This window comes from Sorex araneus, chromosome 2 (genome assembly GCF_027595985.1).
Source record: "Sorex araneus isolate mSorAra2 chromosome 2, mSorAra2.pri, whole genome shotgun sequence".
NCBI lineage: Eukaryota > Metazoa > Chordata > Mammalia > Eulipotyphla > Soricidae > Sorex > Sorex araneus.
In genome coordinates, this window is record NC_073303.1 from 234,046,186 (window position 1) to 234,067,904 (window position 21,719).

The following is a 21,719-nucleotide window of genomic DNA, read 5'->3' on the forward strand; positions in this document are numbered from 1 at the left end:
AGTTTGGGCCACACCAAGCAATGCTTGGGCTACTCCTGGTCCTGTGCTCAGAAGACCAACTGTGGCACATGGATGGAACCAGAGTTGCAAGCAAGAGCTTCAGCAACAGGTCTGGAAGACGAATCCTGAACTACAGCGTCCCCTGTCCCCTCCTAATGGAAATGCTTGCTGGGTCCCAGCCCATCCTTGTTTAAAAAAAATTTTTTTTTCTTTGCTTTTTGGGTCACACCTGGCGATGCACAGGGGTTACTCCTGGATCATGCACTCATGGGCTCTGGGGACCATATGGGATGCTGGGAATCGAACCCGGGTCGGCCGCGTGCAATGCAAACGCCCTCCCCGCTGGACTATCGCTTCAGCCTCCTCCTCCTCCTCTTCTTTCTCCTTTTCTTCCTCCTCCTCCTCGCTCCAGCCTCCTCCTCTTACTTTTTTTTTTTTTTTTTTTTTTTTTTTTGCTTTTTGGGTCACACCTGGCGATGCACAGGGGTTACTCCTGGCTCTGCACTCAGGAATTACCCGTTACCCCTGGCCGTGCTCAGGGGACCATATGGGATGCTGGGATTTGAACCCGGGTCGGCCGCGTGCAAGGCAAACGCCCTACCCGCTGTGCTATCTCTCCAGCCCCATCCTCTTCCTCTTTTAATCCTTGTTTAAATCACAGCTTTTAACTGACCCTCAAGAAATCAAGGCATAAAGAGGTTAAATAATTGCCCTGGGTAACTCAGTGAGACAATGCATGGTAAACTGGGATTCGAACTCCAAAAACTTAAGTCTCACACGCCATGGTGGGTTTTTTCTTTTTTTTTTTTGAGGGGGGATGTAGGACACCCGGAGACGCTAAGGTTTTATTCCTGCCTCTGCACTCCGGGATCACTCACTTCTGGTGGTGCTCCAGGGCCCTACGGGATGCAGGAGATCTAACCTGGGTCCGCCGTGTGCATGGCAACTGCCCCAGGCCCCCCCGTACCCCGACTCTATGCTTGCTGTCTCTAGGTACTTTTTGGTCGTTTATTGTGAGCACCAACCCCCTAAGAAAAAAAGATGTACTTTGAACACCCCCCACACACACCCTGCTGAGAAAACCCGCCAAACCGCCAGGGGCAAACGGTGCGTTCCAGTCCGCGCAGGCGCATCCCAGCACGCCCTCTCCAAGCGTCAATTGGTTCTCGCAGCTGCGTGACGGACAATGTGCGCAATGGCTGGAGGCCCTCGTCGGATCCCCGCCCTCCCCTCTGCGCACTGAGCCAATAAGAAGTGGGCCTCTTCGGGTGCCCCAGCCAATCAGCGCGTCGCGGGCGGCGGTTAGATTTGAGCGGGACGCGGCGGCGATGGCGGCGTTTCGGGACATGGAGGATGTGAGCCAGGGGCTGATGAGCCTCCTGGCCGCCAACCGCGCCGAGGCGCAGCAGCGACAGCTGCTCGAGCGCCAGGAGAAGGTGGTGGAGCGGCTGATGCGGGCCCAGGACAAGGCGGAGCGGCGCCTGCAGGGTGAGCGCGCCCGCGGCGCCCGGGATCGAGCCTGCGGCGGCGGCGACGCCGGTCCTGGGCTTGGGGCGCCTGGTCTCTGCAGCCCGGGAGACGCACCCCGGCCCCCGCGGGCAGCGCCGGCCGCTGCAGTTGACTTCCCGGCGATTTTCTTAGGTTCAGTCTCTTCGTTCTACGGCGCAGCCGGCGCTTCCAGGCCGGGGCTTGGCTCTGCGCTCAGCGTCACTCGAGAGTCCCGGGAAGCCCCTATGCGGTCTCAGGGCTCGAACCTGGCTCGGCTGAGTGCAAGCGACACGCCCGGCCCGCTGCACAGCCGTTCTACCTGTCCGCTCTCCGAACCGGATTTTTCTTGCGCGGACCCTGAAATTTACCTTACAAGATGAAATTAGTACACTTAGTTTGGGGCACAGCTGGCGATGCTCGGGATCACCCCTGGCGGAGCACAGGGCACCGTGTCGGGTGCCGGGGATCGAACCCTGGTCGGCCCAGTGCCGACCAAGCGCCCTCAGCGCGGTACTGGGGACTGGGCCCGTCTGGGCAGGGAAAGTGAGCTTTGCGGGGCCTAGATACGAGACCCCCCCCCCCGCCCCCGTCGTCTCCCACCCCGCAGAAATCACGGCAGCAGAGGAGGAGGTGGCCAAGAAGCTGCTGCAGGCGCAGGCGCAGGTGCAGGCCGGCCGCGAGGAGCTCCAGCGGCTGCAGGAAGAGATACAGAAGGTCGAGGAGGAGGACACGAGCGTCCAGGCCCTTCTGACATATCCCGTCCTGTGGGGTCCCGTCCTGTCCTGCAGGGAGGACCCTTCGTGGGGTTAAGGAGGGGACGTAACCGAATGAACAGACGCAGAGTCAGAAGGAGGAGGAGAGAGAGAGAGTTTATTCACAGCAGTTACAATACTTATACCTCTTGGTGGGAGGGGGGTGGTATGCATGCTTGGACCCCCATAGGAACAGTAGTAGAATGTTGATCAGGCATGGCCTTTGGCTAGTGAGACAAATGGTGAAATGATAAGATCACAGGAATCCCAAGCAGCCTCCGGTTGACTAGACGATAAGAGCCAGACTCTGTAAGATGGCTCCCTACACCGTCCCTGCGCTAGTGGGCAGGGGTAGGGGGCGTGGGGGGGGCGCCCACGGACCAGCCAGGCTCCTTAACTTCCCGCACTCAGATGCTGCATGATCTCAATGAAATCAAGGATGAAGAAGCTGATCTGGACAAAAGCGAGAAGAAAGTGGACGAAGACAGCACCGTGACCATCCCGAGCGCTGTGTACGTGAAGGGCCTTGTGCGCACGTGCGCTCTCCTTGTGTACGTGAAGGGCCTTGTGCGCACGTGCGCTCTCCTTGTGCACGTGACCACACGGAGACCCAATCTTTATCCCACTTTTCTCCCTTGCAGATATGTGGCCCAACTCTACAATCGCATCAGTAAAATCGAGTGGGATTATGAGACCGAGAAGGAAGTGATCAGAGGCAGTATCCTTTTGAAGACCCTGGTGTCAGAATGGGCAGGGGGGCTGGTGAGCACATGTTCGGGGTTCTGTGCCCACCACCATCTCAAGAACATGCTCTGGGGGCTGGAGCAATAGCACAGAGGGTAGGGCGTTTGCCTTGCACACAGCCAACCGAGGTTCGATTCCCAGCAGTAACCCCTGTGCATCGCAGGTTGTGAACCCCCCCCCCAAAGAAATTACTAATTAAGAACATACTCCGTGGTTCCCCTCAGGACATCTGGCTGCCGTGGGAGCTTTGCCTTGCCTGATGCAGCCTCCCATTGGAACCCCAGCACCCGAAATGCTCCCCTAAGCGCTGCCAAGGGTGAGGCTCACAAGATGCCCCCTGGTTTCAGCCCCTTTCAGCCTCAGCATTGCCCCGAGCTGTGGAAACGTAGGAGGAATTCGGGGTGGAAGCGTCTCCCTGTGTGTGGTTTCCTTAGCAGCCGCCAGTTCACCACGGCCCCAGCGTGGCCCAGCCCATCAACCTGGATGCCTCTCAGCACTCCAAGAAGTTCGTCAGCGACTTTCTCTGGAGCCTGCTTGATACCCAGTGGTGACCTGCCGTGGCCAGGCCCAGCCCCGTGTGACCCATCCCCGCCCGGCCGTATTCTGGCATCTGCTCTAAGCTCAGTGCCCAGGAGTAGGCCAGTTGCAGAGCTGGCTTCGTTGCTGCTGTTCCGGGGGACCCACAGCCCCCTCATCCCTGTGGACATAAGGGGCCACCCCTGCCTCTTCGTGTGCAATCCCCCCACCACCACTTAGTGCCCCAGTGAAAGCACTTTTTCTAGGCCTTCCCTGTTCACTTATGTTTACTTAGGTTTGAAATAAAGATGTCAAGAGTTCTTGATTCTGCATGGCTGTTCAGAAGGTGGTGGGGTGGGAGGATGCAGGGAGGCCCCGGCCCCCTGCATGCCTGTCCCCTGACTGGTGCTGGCCAGACGCCCAGGCTGGCCTGTGGACTGGGCCCGAAGCCTCTGGCCCCCACTTGCTCCTTGTGAGAATCAGCCTGTATTTGAGGCTGGCTGTGCACTGGGGTCCCCCCTGCACCTCACCATGTTCCTGCTTGGCCCCCACCCTGCGGAGCAGCTGTGGGCACGGGCCTCTCGGCCAGCAGAGGCGGCATGTCTGGGAGCCCCTGCAACAGAGCATGTGCGGGTTACTTGAGGTTGCCCGGGTAGAAACCAGGAAGGGGGCGCAGTGAGGCCACACCTGCAGCCGCACGGGCCTTGCTTGCTCTGGGGGCACCACATCGGCCACCCCCTTACTTGACTCTCCCACCAGCTGTGGGGATGGTGAGGTGCTGGGGACCCCCTGAGACACTCCCTTGGCCTTCCTCTCCCTGTCCCCAAACAAAACCAGATTGGTAGCCAACAGAACCTCAGGAGCAATAGCACAGCAGGGAAGACACTTGCGCTGCATGTAGCTGACCCAGGTTCGATCCCCAGCACCCCATGTTCCCCGAGCCCACCAGGAATGATTCCTGAGTGCAGAGCCAGGAGGAAGCCCTGAGCACTGCCAGGTATGGCCAAAAAATTACCGCCTCTGTGATGGGGTGGCGGGGGGCCCAGAGTGTCTGACGCTGAATTCAGCCCTCCTCACAGAAAAAGGGTGCCAGGAAGCAGGGTTCAGAGGGCCTGGCTCTGAGCAGCCTGAGAAAGGCAGAAGAAACTCACCCACCAGCAGGGGCCTCCCAGTTCTCAGGGGTCAGCCGGCCCCCAGCAGTGAGGAAAGCTGCTGGGGGCTGGGGGAGCCGGATCACGATCACGAGGGACCTGCCCTCCGGCGCCTCCAGCACTGGCTACATTCCGGCCCGCAAGCAGGGTCAGCCTCCCTGGGAAGCCCCAGGCTCCCTGTGCCAAGCCCTGGCAGCTGGGCCAGCGAGGGTGGGGCTTTGGGGTGGGGGAGCCCCCATAGCCCGCCTGGAAGGGCCGGAAGAACATACTGAAATCGGAGCTGCCCAGGGCAGCGGCTGGGCAGGACTTGGAGCTCCGAGCACAGCAGGGCTCACTCAGCCCTTCCGCCTGTGGCATTCCAGCACCCTGAGCCTGGCTGGGCTGGGCCCGCGCCCGCCTCTCTTGGCCACATCTGGGCTCGGTCCCGGGCTCCAGCCTGACTCAACGCAGCAGCTGTGGTTTGAGGGGAGGGGGGCGGTGGAGGCGCCCAGGACAGAGTCTGGGGGAGCAGCGTCCTCCCCACCGCCTGACCTGACCACAGCCCACAGCCCTGGGAAGGCAGAGCCTGTAGCGCCCCACCCCTCTGGGCCAGGGTGACATCCACGCTTGGACTAGCGGACTAGCGGAGGGCGCTGGAGGGACGCATGAGTACCCCCCAGCAGGTGGGGAGCCGAGCCCCGCGCGCCCAGGACCCCCACACGCCCCCGACACAGACACAAGCGCAAATCAGTGTTTTCCCTTTAAGAGCCCGGTGGCCCCCATTCCCGGGGGCTGGGCGAGCGCCCCGCCCCTTCCGCGCGCCCCTCGGGTACCCCTTTCCGGCCCACGGTTCTCTGCGCCCCCGGGACTGCACGGAACCGGTCAATCAACCAATTATCGACCCAGGCCCGTGGCTTCCGGCGAGGCGCGGCAGGCTGCTCCTCCTAAGGCCATCTGGAACCTTCCCAAGGCATCGTCCGCACCGCGGGACGCGCGCGCCCCCCAGCGGACGCCGGCGGGATCGGCGCGCGAGGCGTGAGGGCTCAGGTAGGGAAACTGAGGCTGGGCGGGGCCGCCCCACACCGCCGCGTCCATGCTCTTGCCCCCCGCCCCGCACACCCCTGCCCTTCCTGGCTCTGTATATCGGGGAACCCCGCTGCCCAGGTCGAAGGGCACTGGGAGAGAGAAGAGAGATGCAGAGGAGTGTCTTTTTTCTTTCTTTTTTTGGGGGGCTACACCTGGCGATGCACAGGTGTTACTCCTGGCTCTGTACTCAGGAATTACTCCTGGCGGTGCTCAGGGGACCATATGGGATGCTGGGAATCGAGCCCGGGGCGGCCGCGTGCAAGGCAAACGCCCTACCTGCTGTGCTATCACTCCAGCCCCAAAAGAGGAGTCTCTTAAAGAGTGAGGGGGCGCCCCATTCCAGCGGACTCGGGAATTCGGGGTTTGCGGGATGAACGGACACTTAGCAGGCCTGGGAAGATTCATGGCATCTTCATTGGATCCTTTTGTTTTTGTTTGGGGACCATGTCCAGCGATGGCTCCGCGCCCAGGTGTTGAGGAACTTGATGGGGTGCCCAGGATCAAACCCAGGTCACCCCGGTGGGAGACAAACGCCTACCCGTTGTACTGTTGCTCAGATTCCCTTAATTTGATCTCTTTTTCTTTTTTGCATTTTGGGCCACACCCAATGATGTTCAGGGATCACTGCTGAATCTGCACCCAGGAATTACTCCTGCAGGTGCTGGGGCACCATACCGGGTACCCGTCTGTGTGCCAGGCAAACATCCGACCCGCTGTGCTATTGCTCCAACCCTAAATTAAGCCTCTTGGGACCTAAGTGATGATAGTACGGTGGGGAGGGCATTTGCCTTGCACTTAGCCAACAGAGGTTTGATCCCCAGCATCCCATAGGGTCCCCGCCAGGAGTGATTCCCCAAGTCCAGAGCTAGGAGCAAGACCTGAGCACTGCTGCATGGGTCCCCAAAACAAAATAAAATAGTAACTGAAGTGCCTTTCAGACCTGTTGTTTTTTTTGTTTGTTGATCGGTTGGCTTTGGATTTGGGGCCACACCTGGAGATGCCCAGAGGTAACTCCTGGCTCTGCACTCAGTTATACATTCCTGGTAAGGTTCATGGAGTACCAGGGGTCGAACCCAGGTGGGCCATGGGCAGGCGAGTGCCAGACCAGTGCACTATTTTTTTTTCTTTTTGCGTCACACCCGGCAATGCACAGGGGTTACTCCTGGCTCTGCACTCAGGAATCAGTCCTGGCTGTGCTCAGGAGACCATATGGGATGCTGGGAATTGAACCAGGGTCGGCCGCGTGTAAGGCAAACGCCCTACCTGCTGTGCTATCGCTCCAGCTCCAATGCCTTGAACTTTCAGATGATGGCTCAGTGGATTTGGGGGCCAGATCCAGGAGTGCTCAGTGGCTATTCCAGGCTCTGTGCTCAGGAGTGGCCATGGCCGTGCCTGGGGGACCGTATGTGGTGCTGGAGATTTGAACCCGGGTGAGTGAGATGCAAGGCAGATAGATGCTTTTAATCCCTGTACTATTTCTTGGCTGTGCTTTTCAATTTTTTTTTTAATTTAAATTTTATTGAATCACCATGTGGAGGGTTACATAGTTCTCAGGATTATGTCAGTTATACAGTACTCAAACACCCTTCCCTTCACCCGTGCCCATATTCCATCACCAACCACCCCATTATACCTCCCGCCCCCTCTCGCCCCCCCAGTCCCCGCCCTTGTAAGTGATAAGTTTCACTTCGTTTACGCTTTATCTTGGTTACAGTCCATGTTTCAACACATAACTCACTATTGTTGCTAGGGTTTCCGCCCAAAAAAGAAAAGACAGTCCCACTGTCAAGGAAGCATTTGATGGCTCTCCATTGCTGAAAATGTAGAGATATTAAGTCCCGCTGTTTGTTACATAACTTTTCTATTTTTTTTCCCCCCTCATCCCACGCCACCGAGATCACGCCTGTTTAGTAATCACCACACTGCCTGACAAAGGGAAAACAAACCAAAAAAGATGGTTATTTCTCGTCATCAGCCGGCGTGGGGCTCTGGCTTAGTTGATAGTCTGGTAGAATGTCTGCAAGCAGTTTCTGGAACCAAAAGTAATACGCTGGTATCGGCCCCGGCTCGAGATTCCACCAGCGTCCCGCTGTTCCAAGTACATAATAATTTATTCCCTTGTATTCCATTCCCACGCCACCAGGTCCGTGTCAGCTTAATGGACATCATACTATGGTTAACACCACGCCGCGTTTCTTCCCGAGAAAGAAGGATATTTCTTCTCAGCCGGCGTGGGGATATGGCTTAGTTCAGTCTGTAGAGATGGCTACCACTTTGGTAGCCTTCAATATTTCAGCAGAAGACTTACTATACTTGTTAGGATTTCCCACCAAAGTCCGACCCATTAAAAGGGAACCATTTCATATTGGTGATGATTAAATGACAATAGGTTGCGCGGCCATGGCAGTGGCCTCGCGGCTTTGAATTTCTGTATAAAGTCCAGGGAAAGTACAGCCAGAAATTATACGTCGCTACAAACTTTAACCCTATTATGGTCCCCCCAAAGTCCAACCCATTACAAAGGAACCATTTCATATTGCTGATGATTAGATGACATTAGGCTGCCGTGGCCGCGCGGTTTTGGGTTTCTATATAAAGTCCAGGGAAAATTCTGCCTAAAATTCTATTGCTACAATCTTTTACCCTTCAACAAAAAAACTTAGTACTATTGTTTGGAGTTTCCCCCCACGTTAAGCCCTGCCAAAAAGGAACATTTACAAGTTGCTGACAATCAAGAGATATTAGGTCTATCGCAGCCGCGCGGTTTTGGATTTCTATATGAAGTCCAGGGAAAATTCTTTTGGTAATTGCATCACTCGCTGGCAGCGCCTGGGCCAGAAGCTCCGAGCACACAGTTTGGAGGCATTTTGGGGGCGCCGCTCGCGTCCAAAGTGGTTCAGTTGCCTCCGGGGTCGATCTCTCGCGGGGCCGGAAAGGAGCGTCCCCACATGGCTCTGTGCTTAAATGTCGGCCGGCACAGGGCGGATCCGGAAGTCCCGCCTATCGGCTTTCCCGGGCTTCCTGTATAGTCTAAAAACCGGCTATTGCCTCGCTGCGTTCAAAAAGAAAGAGTTGAGAGAGAAAAGACCATACCCTGCCGGCAGCGCCTGCGCCAGAAGCTCCCAGCACACAGCTTGGAGGCATTTTGGGGGCGCCGCTCGTGTCCAAAGTGGTTCAGTTGCCTCCGGGGTCGATCTCGCGTGGGGCCGGAAAGGAGCGTTCCCACATGGCTCTGTGCTTAAATGTTGGCCGTGTGCTTTTCAATTTTCAATGAATTAATTGGTTTTTGTGGCCACATTTGTCTGCTTGCGACTTACTCCTGGCTCTGTGCTCAGAGGGCACAGCTGATGGTTCTCAGGGGCTATACTCCCGACTCCGTGTTCAGGGGTCTCTCTTGACCATGCTTGGGCACCCATACTTGGCGCTGGGGACTGAACAGGTGTTACCTGTGTACAAGAGTCCTTAAGTCCTGTATCGTCCTCTCTTTGGCCCCAAATAAATGTTTTCCTGGGGTTTGGGAACTCACCCAGTGTTACTCAGGGCTTGTTCCTGGCTCTGAGCTCAGGTATCACTCATGGCCAGGCTCGGGGTGCCAGGGATCAAATTAGGTTGGCTGCATGCAAGGTACACTCCCTACCCACTGTATTGTCTCAGAAGCCCAAAAATATATTGATAATTTCTATTGGTTTTTGTTTTTGCTTTTTGGGTCACACCGGGCAATGTACAGGGGTTAACTCCTGGCTCTGCACTCAGGAATAACTCCTAGCGGTGCTCAGGGGACCATGTGGGATGCTGAGAATCGAACCCAGGTCAGCCACATGCAAGGCAAACACTCTACCCGCTGTGCTATCGCTCCAGCCCCGATGATTTCTATTGATAATGAAATAACTATTACTACTACAATTACTGTAGGGGCCAAGAGATAGGAATGAGGTAAAGGCACTTTCTTTGCCTGTGTCTGACCCTGGTTCAATTTCCAGTACCACAAATACTCTAAAGCACTGCTGGGATTCTGTCCTGAGCACAGAACTGTGAGTATCTCCTGAATAACACTGGTGCTTGCAGACGTAGCTAGTGCCTTACGCTGGTGCTATCTCTCAGCACCACTTTTCCATTTTTAGTCTCTTGTGGTGCTTGGGATTGAACCAGGATCAGTATCCTGAAGGCAGCACCTTAACCCCTATACCATCTCTTCAGTCCCACTTTTAAAAAATAATTAGAAAAAAATTTTTTTTTGGTTTGGAGGCCACACCCAACTGTACTCAGGGCTTCCTCCTAGCTCTGTGCTGAGGTGTCACTGTTGGTGGTTTTCAGGTACTCGTTACAGTGCAGGGGATCAAACTAGATTGACTGAATAGAAGGCAAGTGTACTATCCCTCCCCCCCCCCAATAAATGACATTTAAAAAAAAAAAGAAAATCCAGATCCCAGGGCAGGTGTGAGGCTGTAAACTTAATCTCCTGGTGGTTTTTTTTTTTTTTTTTTTGCTTTTTGGGTCACACCCAGCGATGCTCAGGGGTTACTCCTGGCTTTGCACTCAGGAATTGCTCCTGGCAGTGCTTGGGGGACCATATGGGATGCCGGGGATCAACCCGGGTCGGCCCCATGCAAGGCAAACGCCCTACCCATTGTGCTATTGCTCCGGCCCCAATCTCCTGGTGTTTTGCTTGTGATAAGGGGATCCTGACCCACAGTCCAGGATCCCCAACAAAGAAAAAGTTTTGAAGAAAAAGAATAGAACTGCTGCTCTGAAAAGTAAAAGATAAATAGTAAGGAGGAGGAGGAGCAAGCTAGGTTCGTTGGGGGTTTTGTGGGCGGTAGATAGGTGAGATTAGAGAAAAGCTGGGAATCATGAGCTAGCGGGGGCCAGAGAGACAAGACAGTGAGTCTGCCATTTGCCTTGCATAAAGTGGATCTGGGTTTGAGCCTTGGCACCACTTATACCATCCCTTGCCCCCCCCCAGCCTGCCAGAAGTCATTTCTGAGCACTGTCAGGTGCAACCCAAAACAAATAAACAAAATGTGCTAGAAGAGAGCGGTGGTCTCTACCCTCTCTTGGAGTTTGGGGGCGGGAGATGTTGAAATTTCCAGTATAGAAGGCTAGGTAGGAAACTGCATCTTTGTGGAAGACTTAATTATCACTTAGAGGACCAACACCCTTTCCTTCCTTCCTTCCTTCCTCCCTCCCTTCCTTCCTTCCTCCTTCCTTCCTTCCTTCCTTCCTTCCTTCCTTCCTTCCTTCCTTCCTTCCTTCCTCCCTCCCTCCCTTCCTCCCTTTCTTCCTCCCTCCCTCCCTCCCTCCCTTCCTGTTTTTTTTTTTTTTGGTTTTTGGGTCACACCTGGCAATGCACAGGGGTTACTCCTGGCTCTGCACTCAGGAATTACTCCTGGCGGTGCTCAGGGGACTATATGGGATGCTGGGATTTGAACCTGGGTTGGCTGCGTGCAAGGCAAACGCCCTACCCGCTATGCTATCACTCCAGCGGGGCCCCGCTCCTTCCTGTTTTTAAGTGACACACACCAGTGCTCAGGGTTCACTTCTCCTCCCAAAGACAAACTTCCTTCCTTCCTTCCTTCCTTCCTTCCTTCCTTCCTTCCTTCCTTCCTTCCTTCCTTCCTTCCTTCCTTCCTTCCTTTGCTTTTTTTCCTTTATTTATTTATTGCTTTTTTTTTTTTTTTGATATACCCAGTGATGCACAGGGGTTACTCCTGGCTCTGCACTCAGGAATTACTCCTGGCGGTGCTTGGGGAACCATATAGGATGCTGGGAATCAAACCCGGGTCGGATGCCTGCAAGGCAAATGCCCTACCCGCTGTGCTATTGCTCCAGCCCCTACAAACTTCTTTTAAATACCCTGGTTTACAAAGTTGTTCATGATGGTTTGTTATGGGAATTCAGTTTTCCACCACCACTCTCACTTCCCTTCACCATTGTCTGTTTCCCAACCACCTCTCAAGCCTGTCCCTGTAGTAGGCCCAGAATAATTTACTTTGTGTTGCTTGTTCCTCTGCCGGTTCCTTCATGTGTGAGGTTCTGGCATGAAGCAGAGGAACCCAGGAATGTGGGACCGAGGCTGAGATCTCCAAGCCTGCTCGGATCGGGACTGGGCCTCCTCCACCCAGACCTCCCATTTTCCAGTATCTTGGTAGTTACACCCACAAACTGCCCTCAGCCATGTAATCCCATCAATGGCCAAGTTCCAAAGACTGTAAAACAAAGCCCCCAGACCTCTTATAGTCTAGCCCGCTGATGTGCCTAAACACAGCACACATGTGTTTGGCTTTAACATACTTGCTTGTATTCTCTGATATACATTCTCCATCCCTCTCGGAGAGCCCAGCAAGCTGCCGAGAGTATCCTGCCCACACAGAAGAGCCTGGCAGGCTCCCCGTGGCATATTCGATATGCCAAATACAGTAACAATAACAGGTCTCATTCCCCTGACCCTGAAAGAGCCTCCAATCGTTGGGAAAGATGAGTAAGGAGAGGCTGCTAAAATCTTAGGGCTGGAGACATTACTGGTGCCTGCTTGAGCAAATCGATGAACAACGGGATGACAGTAATACAGTGACAATGTTTTTTTCTTTTTGGGTCACACCCAGCAATGCACAGGGGTTACTCCTGGCTCTGCACTCAGGAATTACTCCTGGCGGTTCTCAGGGGACCATATGGGATGCTGGGAATTGAACCCAGGTCAGTCGCATGCCAGGCAAACGCCCTACTCGCTGTGCTATCACTCTGGCTCCCCAACCTGGGTTTTACCCCCAGTATCCCATCTGGTCCCCAGACCATGCCAGGAGTGATCCCTGAGCACAGAGTCAGGAGTAAGCCCTCAGTATCGTTGCGTTGCGTGTGGCCCCCCGCAACAATAATTTTTTAAAAAATTCCCCTTCTCTTCCCTCCTGTTGCAGTCCAGCCACCTGGGAGTTGTGCTTTTTTCTGTACTCCTGAGATGACACTTGATCGTGTTGGGGTCCCACTTGGAAGCTCCACTAGGATGTCACTTGGCATGGAAGGGGGACCAGGGAGCAAACTCTGTGCCTCAGTCTTACAAGGCGGGTGCTCTGTCACAGAGCTGCGTCTGGGTCCCAACTCCTCTCTGCTCCCCGTCGGAGACCGAGCTCAGGCATCTCAGAAAGACTCTCCGAGGGCTGCAGTGACAGTCTAATGGGGAAAGCATTTGGTTTGCATGCGATGACTCTGTTTCCATCCTTGACACCCCATTAAGTCCCCCGAATTTGACAGGAGTAATCCCTGAGCACTGAGCAGGAGTAATCTCTGAGCAGGCCTGGAAATGACCCCTCAAAAGAAAGAAAGAAAACCTCAAAATAAAGGAGGTTCCCCCTGCCAGCCAAATTTCTAGCTCATTCCCGTGCCGAATATTCCAGAACATTCCTTTTTTTTTTTCTTTTTGGGTCACACGTGGCGTTGCTCAGTGGTTACTCCTGGCTCTGCACTCAGGAATTACTCCTGGCAGTGCTCGGGGGACCCTATGGGATGCTAGGGATTGAACCTGGGTCGGCCATGTGCAAGGCAAACACCCTTCCTGCTGTGCTATCGCTCTAGCCCCCTTTTTCCTGTTTGTTTGTTTTTTTCCAGAACATTCTTGCATAGTCGTGGCATCCATTTCGCCTTCAGAAATGACACGTGAGGGGCGGGAGCGATAGCACGGTGGGTAAGGCAATTCTCTTGCACGTGGCCTACCTGGGTTCAGACCCCAGCATCCCAGATGGTCCCCCAAGCACCGCCAGGAGTAATTCCTGTGTGCAGATCCAGGAGTAACCCCTGAGCATCGCTGGGTGTGACCTCCCCCCACCAAAAAAAGACAACTGAAGGCTGTCAAGGAGCGTAAGTGCTTATGCACTACAGGGCCCAGCCTGTAGGAGCAGACAGACAGCCCGCGGGCCCACTACATCGTTCCGCCCCACCTCCCTTGCCTGCCGCCTGCACCGGCCCCCTTCAGTGGAGCTGAGCCCGATCCAGCCCCTGCCCATGTCTCCCCTCTGGGCAGAGACCTCCCTGGCCTGGGACCCCCATCTGCATTCCCGAACTGCCACCTCTAGTTTCCCGGCGAGAATCGCTTTAGGTTCGGGACCCGGGACTACGCGGTAGTGTGGGGGGGGAGCACTGGTTTGCGGGAGTCCCTGAGCATCCCCCAGCACCACTGGGTCTGCCTCCCCCCCAACGCAGTGGAACGGAAATGAACCCCGGGGCGCGGCGGGCGGGAAGGCGGGGCGGCGACCGGGCTCTGGGGTGACGGCGCCTGTCCCCCAGCGCTGCTCCTCCTGCTGGCCCTCGGCACTTTCCTCATCTGGAGGAACTGGCGGCTGAAGAGCGTCAACAGCATCAACTTCGACAACCCGGTGTACCAGAAGACCACGGAGGACGAGGTTTGCATCTGCAGCGCCCAGGAAGGCTACAGCTACCCCTCGGTGAGCGCAGCCCCACCCTGGGCCGCCCAGGACCTGCTGGGGCGGGGCTTCGGTCGTATGGGCGGGGCTTTATCATTCAAGGGCGGGGCCTCATCATTCAGGGGCGGGGCTTCAGGCATATGGGCAGGGCTTCATCCTCCGGGGGCGGGGCCTCGCGCTCCAGGAGAGGAGCTTCAGGGAAGGAATGGGGCTTCCAGCCACCTGGAGACCAGAGGCCAGAAAGACCCCAGGGGTTTGTGGCCTGGGAAGGAAAGGATGACGTTTTAATTATTTTAATTATTTTTTTCTTTTTGGGTCACACCCAGCGATGCTCAGTGGTTACTCCTGGCTCTGCACTCAGGAATCACTCTGGCAGTGCTTGGGGAACCATATGGGATGCCAAGGGTCGGCCGCATGCAAGGCAAATGCCCTCCTTGCCTGACTATCGCTCCAGCCCCAATTATTTTAATTTTATGTCATGGAGGGGCTGGAGCAATAGCACAGCGGGTAAGGCATTAGCCTTGCACACAGCCACCCAGGTTCGATTCCTTCGTCCCTCTAGGAGAGCCTGGAAAGCTACTGAGAGTATCTTGCCTGCATGGCAGAGCCTGGCAAGCTACCCTTGGCGTCAATATGCCAAAAACAGTAACAAGTCTCACAAAGGAGATGTTACTGGTGCCTGCTAGAGCAACTGGATGACAGTGATACAGTAATACAGTCATGGAGTCATTTGTGGCGCTGCTTGGGATCCCTCAGGAGCTGGGAATCGACCCCCAGGCTTTCCATCCAAGGCAGTCACACTACCTCCGGAACTGCATTCTCCATCCCATTTTCTGGGGCTTGGGGTGGGTGAGCTGTTTCTGGGGTGTGCGGGGTCACACCTCCGGAGGCGAGCCACGTCCTGTATTCCTGAGGCCAGTCATGGTCCTCAGAGCATGGGGAACAGCCACCAAGCACTGTACAGTGCGAGTAAACTTCCAGCACCGTCAGGAGTAACCCCCAAATTGTGGAAATTACAATCAGTGAAGCTAGCTAGCAGGACCCAGGCTGGTTCTGTATGACAGACTGGACAGTGACCACTCATGCAAAGGCCCTGGGGCCAGCACATGCTCAGCCTGAGCAGCTCAGAGCAGCTGGTGCTGTCATACCGGCGCCCAGGTGGGGCCCAGGGAAGCTGGAGACAGGTCCAGGGCTCTGGACATAGCAGGCTGGAGAAGGGCTTTAGGATTTACTTTGGGGAGTGGCAGGAGCCAGGGATGGTTCTAGACCTACCTTAGGACTCTGGCTTCCCTGGTGGGGTGGAGGGGCAAAGGTCAGGAGCCTGGAGCCGGTGGGCGGCCCGGAGGAGGTAAGGTGCGTTGCCCCACCCCCCAGGATCAGTCTCATTGTTTCCTCTGCTTGTGCCTTTGGGGACAGAGACAGATGGTCAGCCTGGAAGAGGACACGCCCTGAGCCACTGTGTCCAGCCTCCTGGGTGAGGAAGAGGAAGAGGAAGAAGAAGATTCCCCAGTGATCCCTGGAAGATCACTCCCTGTTTCCTGTTACACACCCCAGGAGTGCCTGGGATTGAACCTAGTCGGCCATGAGCAAGACTAGGCTCTTCCCTTTGAGCCAGAAAAGTTCTGAGCCTACTTTGCTGTCTCTCTGACAAAGCCCTCGGGAAAGGTCTTATGGTCCACCCCCACGCACCATCACCCCACATTTCTGTCTTTTTTTTCCTAGTGAATCACCGTGAGATAGTTACAAAGCTTTCCTGTTTGAGCTTCAGCCATATGATGATCAAACACCCATCCCTCTACCAGTGCACATTTTTCACCACCAATGTCCCAGTATTTCTCCCTGTCGCAGTTCTCACCCTGCCTCTATGTCAATTTCCCCCATACTCTCCCTCTCTACTTCTGCACCCCACATTTCTGAGGGTGCCCCAACACTCTTCTACAAGGAGAAGGGCATGAAAGCAAGAAAAAATTCAGGACCCCCCCCAAGCTGGGGTGAGGGAATCCTCCATCAAGGGACTGAGGGTCCTTTTTTCCTCTCTCTCTCTCTCTCTCTCTCTCTCTTCTTTTTGTTTGTTTGTTTGTTTATGGTTTGGGGGCCACACCCAGCGATGCTCAGGGGGTACTCCTGGTTCTGTACTCTGAAATCACTCCTGGTTCTTCTGGGGGACTGTATGGGGGTTCAAACGAACTGGGTCCTATGAATGCAAGGCAAGAGCCCTAATAGCTCTGCTCCAGCTGCAGCGGCCAAAGCTGCGTGCTTGATCCTTAATGAGCCCATACTTAACATTGAAGCAAAGAAAAGGGCTGGAACTCTTAAACGTGGGAAAGTCGGGCCGCGGTAGTTCTGCCGAAAATCCACGAGATGGCGCTGTGAGTGTTTCCGTCCCTCCCCAGGCCCATTTCTCTAAGAAACTTCCACTCTAGGTTTGCTTCAACGTTAAGTATGGGGTAATTAAGGATCAAGCACGCATCTTGGACTGGTGCAGTAGGAGAACTATGTGGGTGCTTGTCTTTCACGTGGGTCACCAGGGTTTGATTCCCGACATCCAGACTTTTAGGGGAGTACATAGCTGAATCCTCTCTGGGGGCTCAGGGGGTAACCCCAGCTTTTTTCTAGGGACCATAAGGGGTGCAGAGGATTGAACAGCCTGGTCTCCCACAAGCAAGGCAAGGTTATTTTCTTTTATTTTTTTGTTCTCTTCGCTTTGAACAAGAAAACATCTGAACCCGCATTGCTGTGTCTGTGATGGAGCCCTTTGGGAATATTTCCTGTTATGGTGAACCCTGTACCCCATCACACCACATTCTAAGGGTGCCTCAGCCCTCTTCTACAAGGAGGAGGGGCCATGAAAGCAAGATAAAACTCAGACCCCCTCTCCAAGTCGGGGTGAGGGAATCCTTCATCAAGGAACTGAGGCTGCTTTTTTCCTCTCTCTTGTTTGTTTTTTTTTTTTGTTTATGGCTTGGGGCCACACCCAGAGATGCTCATGGGTACTCCTGGCTTTGTTTTCTGAAATCACTCCTGGTCCTACTGGGGGACCGTATGGGGAGCCTACAAATGAACCAGGGTTCTGTGAATGCAGGGCAAGAGCCCTAACCGCTCTGCTCCGGCTGCAGCAGGCGATGCTGCGTGCTTGATCCTTAATTACCCCATACTTAACGTTGAAGCAAAGAAAAGGGCTGGAACTCTTAAGTGTGGGCAAGTCGGGCCACGGCAGTTCCACCGGGATGCCACGAGATGGCACTGTGGGGAGTTTCCATCCTCCCCAGGCCCATTTCTCTAAGAAATTTCCACCCTCGGGTTTGCTTCAGTGTTAGGTATGGGGTAATTAAGGATCAAGCACGCAGCTTTGACAGTTGCAGTGATAGGAGAGTTGTGTGGGTGCTTGTCTTTCACACGGGTGACTTGGATTCGATTCCTGCCATCCAGACTTTTAGGGGAGTACATAGATGATTCTTTAGTATGGGGTACCGGTGAATTTACCCGAGTCCCCCAAATTCAAGACAAGAGCCTTAACCGCTCTACTGTTGTCACATGACCCTAGGCTGCGTGCTTAACCCGTATTTACCTCTTACTTAACAATGAAGCAAACCCAAGGGTGGAAATTTCTTAGAGAAACGGGCCTGGGGAGGGTAGGAAATGCCCACAGCGCCATCACGTGGCGTTTCGGAGGAACTGCGTGGCCCAACTTTCCCACGCTTAAGATTTCCAGCCCTTTTCTTTGCTTCAATGTTAAGTATGGGCTTAACATTAATTAAGGATCAAGCACGCAACCTAGGTTCCTGGATCGAAAACTGAGCCAGGAGGGAGCTTGCCTGGTATGGGGCGGCCCGGGTTCTATCCCTGCACCCATACGTTCCCCTGCGCCTGGTCAGGAATGATTCCTGAGTGCAGAGTCAGGAGTAACCCCGGAATATCGCTGGGTATGGTCCCAAAGCAAAAACAAACAGAAGCCTGTCATGGCGGATTTCTTCACGCCAAGTTTGGGGGCTACTGAGCTGAATCTTGCTTCCACCATCTTCCTCCATGTAAAACTGTGAAGGCTGCACCCCCAGAAATGTGGGATGATGGAATGTGGGGGGTGACCAGGACAGGAACCATTTGCGAACAGGGGCTTAGAGGGAGAGATTCTACTGCGGGCAAAGCGCTCGATACGCTGCTGGGTTCAATCCCTGGCACCGGGTCACCCCATGCGAGGCAAGGACGCCCCTGAGGCGGCCTGCTTGATCCTAGTGACCCGCAGGTTAACGTGGAAGCTTAAACCCAAGGCGCAGGCAAGTCGGACCATGGCTCTTCCCATGATGTACCACGAGAGGGCGCTGTGGGGCTTTTCCATTCCTCCCAGGGAAGGTTCTCTAAGAAATGTCCACCCCTGGTCCTGACGTCCCTCCAGAAACTGCTACAGCTCCCCAGGACCCTCAGAATTTCTGCAGTGGGGAACCCCATCCTCACCCACCGCCGAGTCCTCCATAGTGAGAATTAGTGATTGCGGGCAAGGAACTTTCTTGTTTCTTGCCAACATGGACCAGTCCCCCAGACCACCTAGTGTCCCCCGAGCGCCCCTGATGTTCTGCTGTGGCCATTGACACCAATCCCCAAGATACTGAAGCCAGAACCACGTGGAGCTCAGGGTGGGTCATAGCCTTCTCTGCACAGAGACCTGGGGTCCTGGAGGGCCGGAATCCGGCTTGGTCTCTTGTAGGAAAAGAGCATCATCTTTGTACTGTCTTGAACCTGAAACTGTATTTTATTTTATTTTTTCCTTTTTGGTCACACCCAGCAATGCTCAGGGGTTCCTCCTGGCTCTGCACTCAGGAATTACTCCTGGTGGTGCTCAGGGGACCATATGGGATGCTGGGAATCGAACCTGGCTCAGCCGTATGCAAGACAAACGCCCTACTCGCTGTGCTATCGCTCCAGCCCCTGTATTTTTTTCAACTTTTGTTTTACATCCACACTCGTCGAGACTCCTGGCTGACTTCTGGCTCAGGGAACCATCCTTGGTGCTTATGGGAACTATGTGGGGTGCCACAAACCGAGTATTGCACAAAGGCAAGCACCCTACTTGCTATACTCTCTGTCCCCCTTCACTTAGTCTTTTATCAGTATTGTGGTTTTGGGGGCCGACCCGGGTTCGATTCCCAGCATCCCATATGGTCCCCTGAGCACCACCAGGAGTAATTCCTGAGTGCAGAGCCAGGCCAGGAGTAAGCCCTGTACATTGCCGGGTGTGACCCAAAAAGCAAAAATAAATAAATAAATAAATAAAATAACAATAATAATAAAGTTGGGGGTGAGGGGCCAGAGCTGTAGTACAGTGGGGAGGGCGTTTGCCTTGCATGCAGCCGACCTGGGTTCAATCCCCGACATCCCATATTGTCCCCTGAGCACTGCGAGGGGTAATTCCTGAGTGCAGAGCCCGAAGTAGCCCCTGAGCATCGCTGAGTGTGACCCGAAAAGCAAAAAATAATAATTATAGTTGGGAGTGAGGGGCCAGAGCTATAGTACAGCAGGGAAGGCGCTTGCAGGCAGGCACCTGACTCAGGCTCTATCCCCTGCACTCCATAGCATCCACCTGAAACTGCTGGGAATGATCCCTGAACAAAAAGCAGAAGTGAGAACAAACGCCCTACCCGCTGTGCTATCGCTCCAGCCCCAACACCCCCAACTTTAAATAGAAACAAACTTTCTATGAATTCCCCTTCCCTTTCCTCCTGTGGTCCAGCCGCCTGGGAATTATGCATTTTTCTGTGCACCTGAAATGACACTTGACCATTGTGTTGGGGTCCCACTTGGCAGCAACATCAGGATGTCACTTGTCATGGATGGTGATTCTGGGGACCGAACTCTGGACCTCATGCTTGCAAGGTGGCTGCTCTATCACAGAGCTGTGCCTGTCGCCCCCTCCCCTCCCCCCTCGGAGACTCAGCTCAAGTGCCTCGGAAAACCTCTCCCAAATAAAGGAACCTTCTCCCGCAGCTGCCTTTCTAGTCATTCCTTGGCAGAATATTCTAGACTGTTCCTGCACATACATGGCCTCTATTTCCTCTTCTGAAATGACAGTTCACAGCCTGCGGGGTGCCCGGCATATAGGAGGAGAGTGCCCAGAAAGCAGTGAATGATGCAGGGAGACTTAGCAACCCCCCAGTCCAGGGTGCCCCAGACACCGCCCCTGACACACCCTCCTGCCCAGGCCCAGAGGGGTCCCCACCCCATACCCTGGAGGAAGTGAACAGTGGAGAAGAAAAGCGCGTCAGACTTGGGTAAATGGTTCATTTCGGAAGCACCGTGCAAGCTCGGGTGACAAAACTCTCAGGAGCTCAGCAGAGTGCCCGGTCCCGAGTTTCCCAGACGGGCACACTGGAAACAGGTTTCCCAGAGCCACGGCTGCGCTGTGCAGCTGGCGACTGAGGTCAGAGCCCTCGGGCAGCACAGAGCAACGAGGGTCCCCTGCGGCAGAGCCCCCCGCCGGCCCGGGGCACCCCCAGACACACACAGTCAGTAGGTTTGGCAAAAATAAATAGATCTTCTTTTCTTAGACGTGAGAATCGTTCCAGCAAATATACAAAGTGCAAACGACAAGGGTGTATGTACAAGGCTTCAGGGGAACGCGGCTTCCTCAGCCGACCCTGAGAGGGGACAGGGTGCGGGGGTCCTGGCGACACCAAGCCCTCCCTCTCCACGCTGTCACCAAGGTTCCTTCCCTCGGAAACACGGGGGCCTACCGGCTTGTCTGAACCGTGGTGGCACCAGACCAACCCTCCGTGCAGGCGCCAACCCCGCTCCCCGGCCCCCAGGTGCTCCCGGACACCCTCAAATCCAGCTTGGCATGTGGGTAATCCCGAACGGGGCCAAGGCAGGGGAGGGGTGCGGGGCCACCCTGGCTGCAGGCCAAGGCCAGTGTCACGTCTCAGGCACTTTCAACATGGGGCGCCGGGCCCCCTTTCCCTGGGTCAGTGGAGGTTTCGGTGAGTGAACCAAGCTCCCGGATCTCAGTTCCGCTTCATCCCGACACCCCTGATACAGCCTGAGTGTGGGGGGCCCAGCGCGACACCCCCGGGGTCAGGGGGAATCGCCAAGGCAAGGCCTAAAGGCTGAGGTAAAGGCTGGGGCTCCTGAGTGTGGGGGTTCGCCAGAGCGGGGGGCCCAGGGTGGCAGTGCCAAGCCCACGGCCGCAAAGACACCCCAGCTTCTACACCCGCCTCCCCGCCACGTGGAGAGGAAGAAGCTGAACCTGCCCCATCCCACCTGTGCCCCAGGTCCACAGGGGCCTCTCGCTCTGCCGCAGGTGAATAAATAAAGCAGATGGAGCCCAGCGGGCGGGCTCTGGGTGGGAACCGCGGAGGGGGGCGTCTTAGGAAGCGAGGGGCGGGGGTCCAGGGGTCACTGGGGAAATCTTCCTCTTCCTCTTCCTCTCCCAGGAGGCTGGACACAGTGGCTCAGGGCGTGTCCTCTTCCAGGCTAACCATCTGTCTCTGTCCACAAAGGCACAAGCAGAGGAAACAATCAGACTGATGCTGGGGAAACATGGAGGGCTGGGCCAGCGCACCTCACCTCCTCCAAGCCGCCCACCGGGCTCCAGGCTCCTGACC

General features: G+C 55.2%; 2 protein-coding genes and 1 long non-coding RNA gene across 3 annotated transcripts in view; 2 read left to right on the top strand and 1 right to left on the bottom strand.

Moving 5' to 3' along the window:
- Positions 1-1,313: 1,313 nt before the first annotated feature.
- SPC24 (SPC24 component of NDC80 kinetochore complex) lies at positions 1,314-3,740 on the top strand. Its single transcript, XM_055128528.1, has 5 exons — positions 1,314-1,488; positions 2,096-2,238; positions 2,646-2,752; positions 2,882-2,958; positions 3,429-3,740. Exons 1-5 carry the CDS (start codon positions 1,329-1,331, stop codon positions 3,533-3,535), a joined length of 594 nt encoding a protein of 197 aa, XP_054984503.1. The 5' UTR covers positions 1,314-1,328; the 3' UTR covers positions 3,536-3,740.
- A 1,740-nt stretch (positions 3,741-5,480) lies between these two features.
- On the top strand, positions 5,481-19,364 carry LOC129402082 (uncharacterized). The gene is made up of 4 exons (XR_008628538.1): positions 5,481-5,677; positions 13,316-13,391; positions 13,991-14,148; positions 15,544-19,364. It is a non-coding gene; the product is annotated as an uncharacterized LOC129402082 (long non-coding RNA).
- Positions 19,365-20,380: 1,016 nt separating this feature from the next.
- The window catches only part of LDLR (low density lipoprotein receptor), a 28,159-nt gene continuing 26,820 nt past the window's right edge, over positions 20,381-21,719 (bottom strand). The window contains exon 18 of the mRNA XM_055126871.1: positions 20,381-21,602. Coding sequence (XP_054982846.1) covers positions 21,567-21,602 — 36 coding nt within the window. The 3' untranslated portion in view covers positions 20,381-21,566. The remainder of the gene's footprint in view (positions 21,603-21,719) is intronic.

Bases quoted from the DNA above. Each gene is read 5' to 3' on its own strand.
- SPC24 (XM_055128528.1), top strand. From the start codon at position 1,329: ATGGCGGCGTTTCGGGACATGGAGGATGTGAGCCAGGGGCTGATGAGC. The intron at 2,753-2,881 runs GTACGTGAAGGG...TCTCCCTTGCAG, and splicing joins GTGACCATCCCGAGCGCTGT to ATATGTGGCCCAACTCTACA. The intron at 2,959-3,428 runs GTATCCTTTTGA...AGCAGCCGCCAG, and splicing joins GAAGGAAGTGATCAGAGGCA to TTCACCACGGCCCCAGCGTG.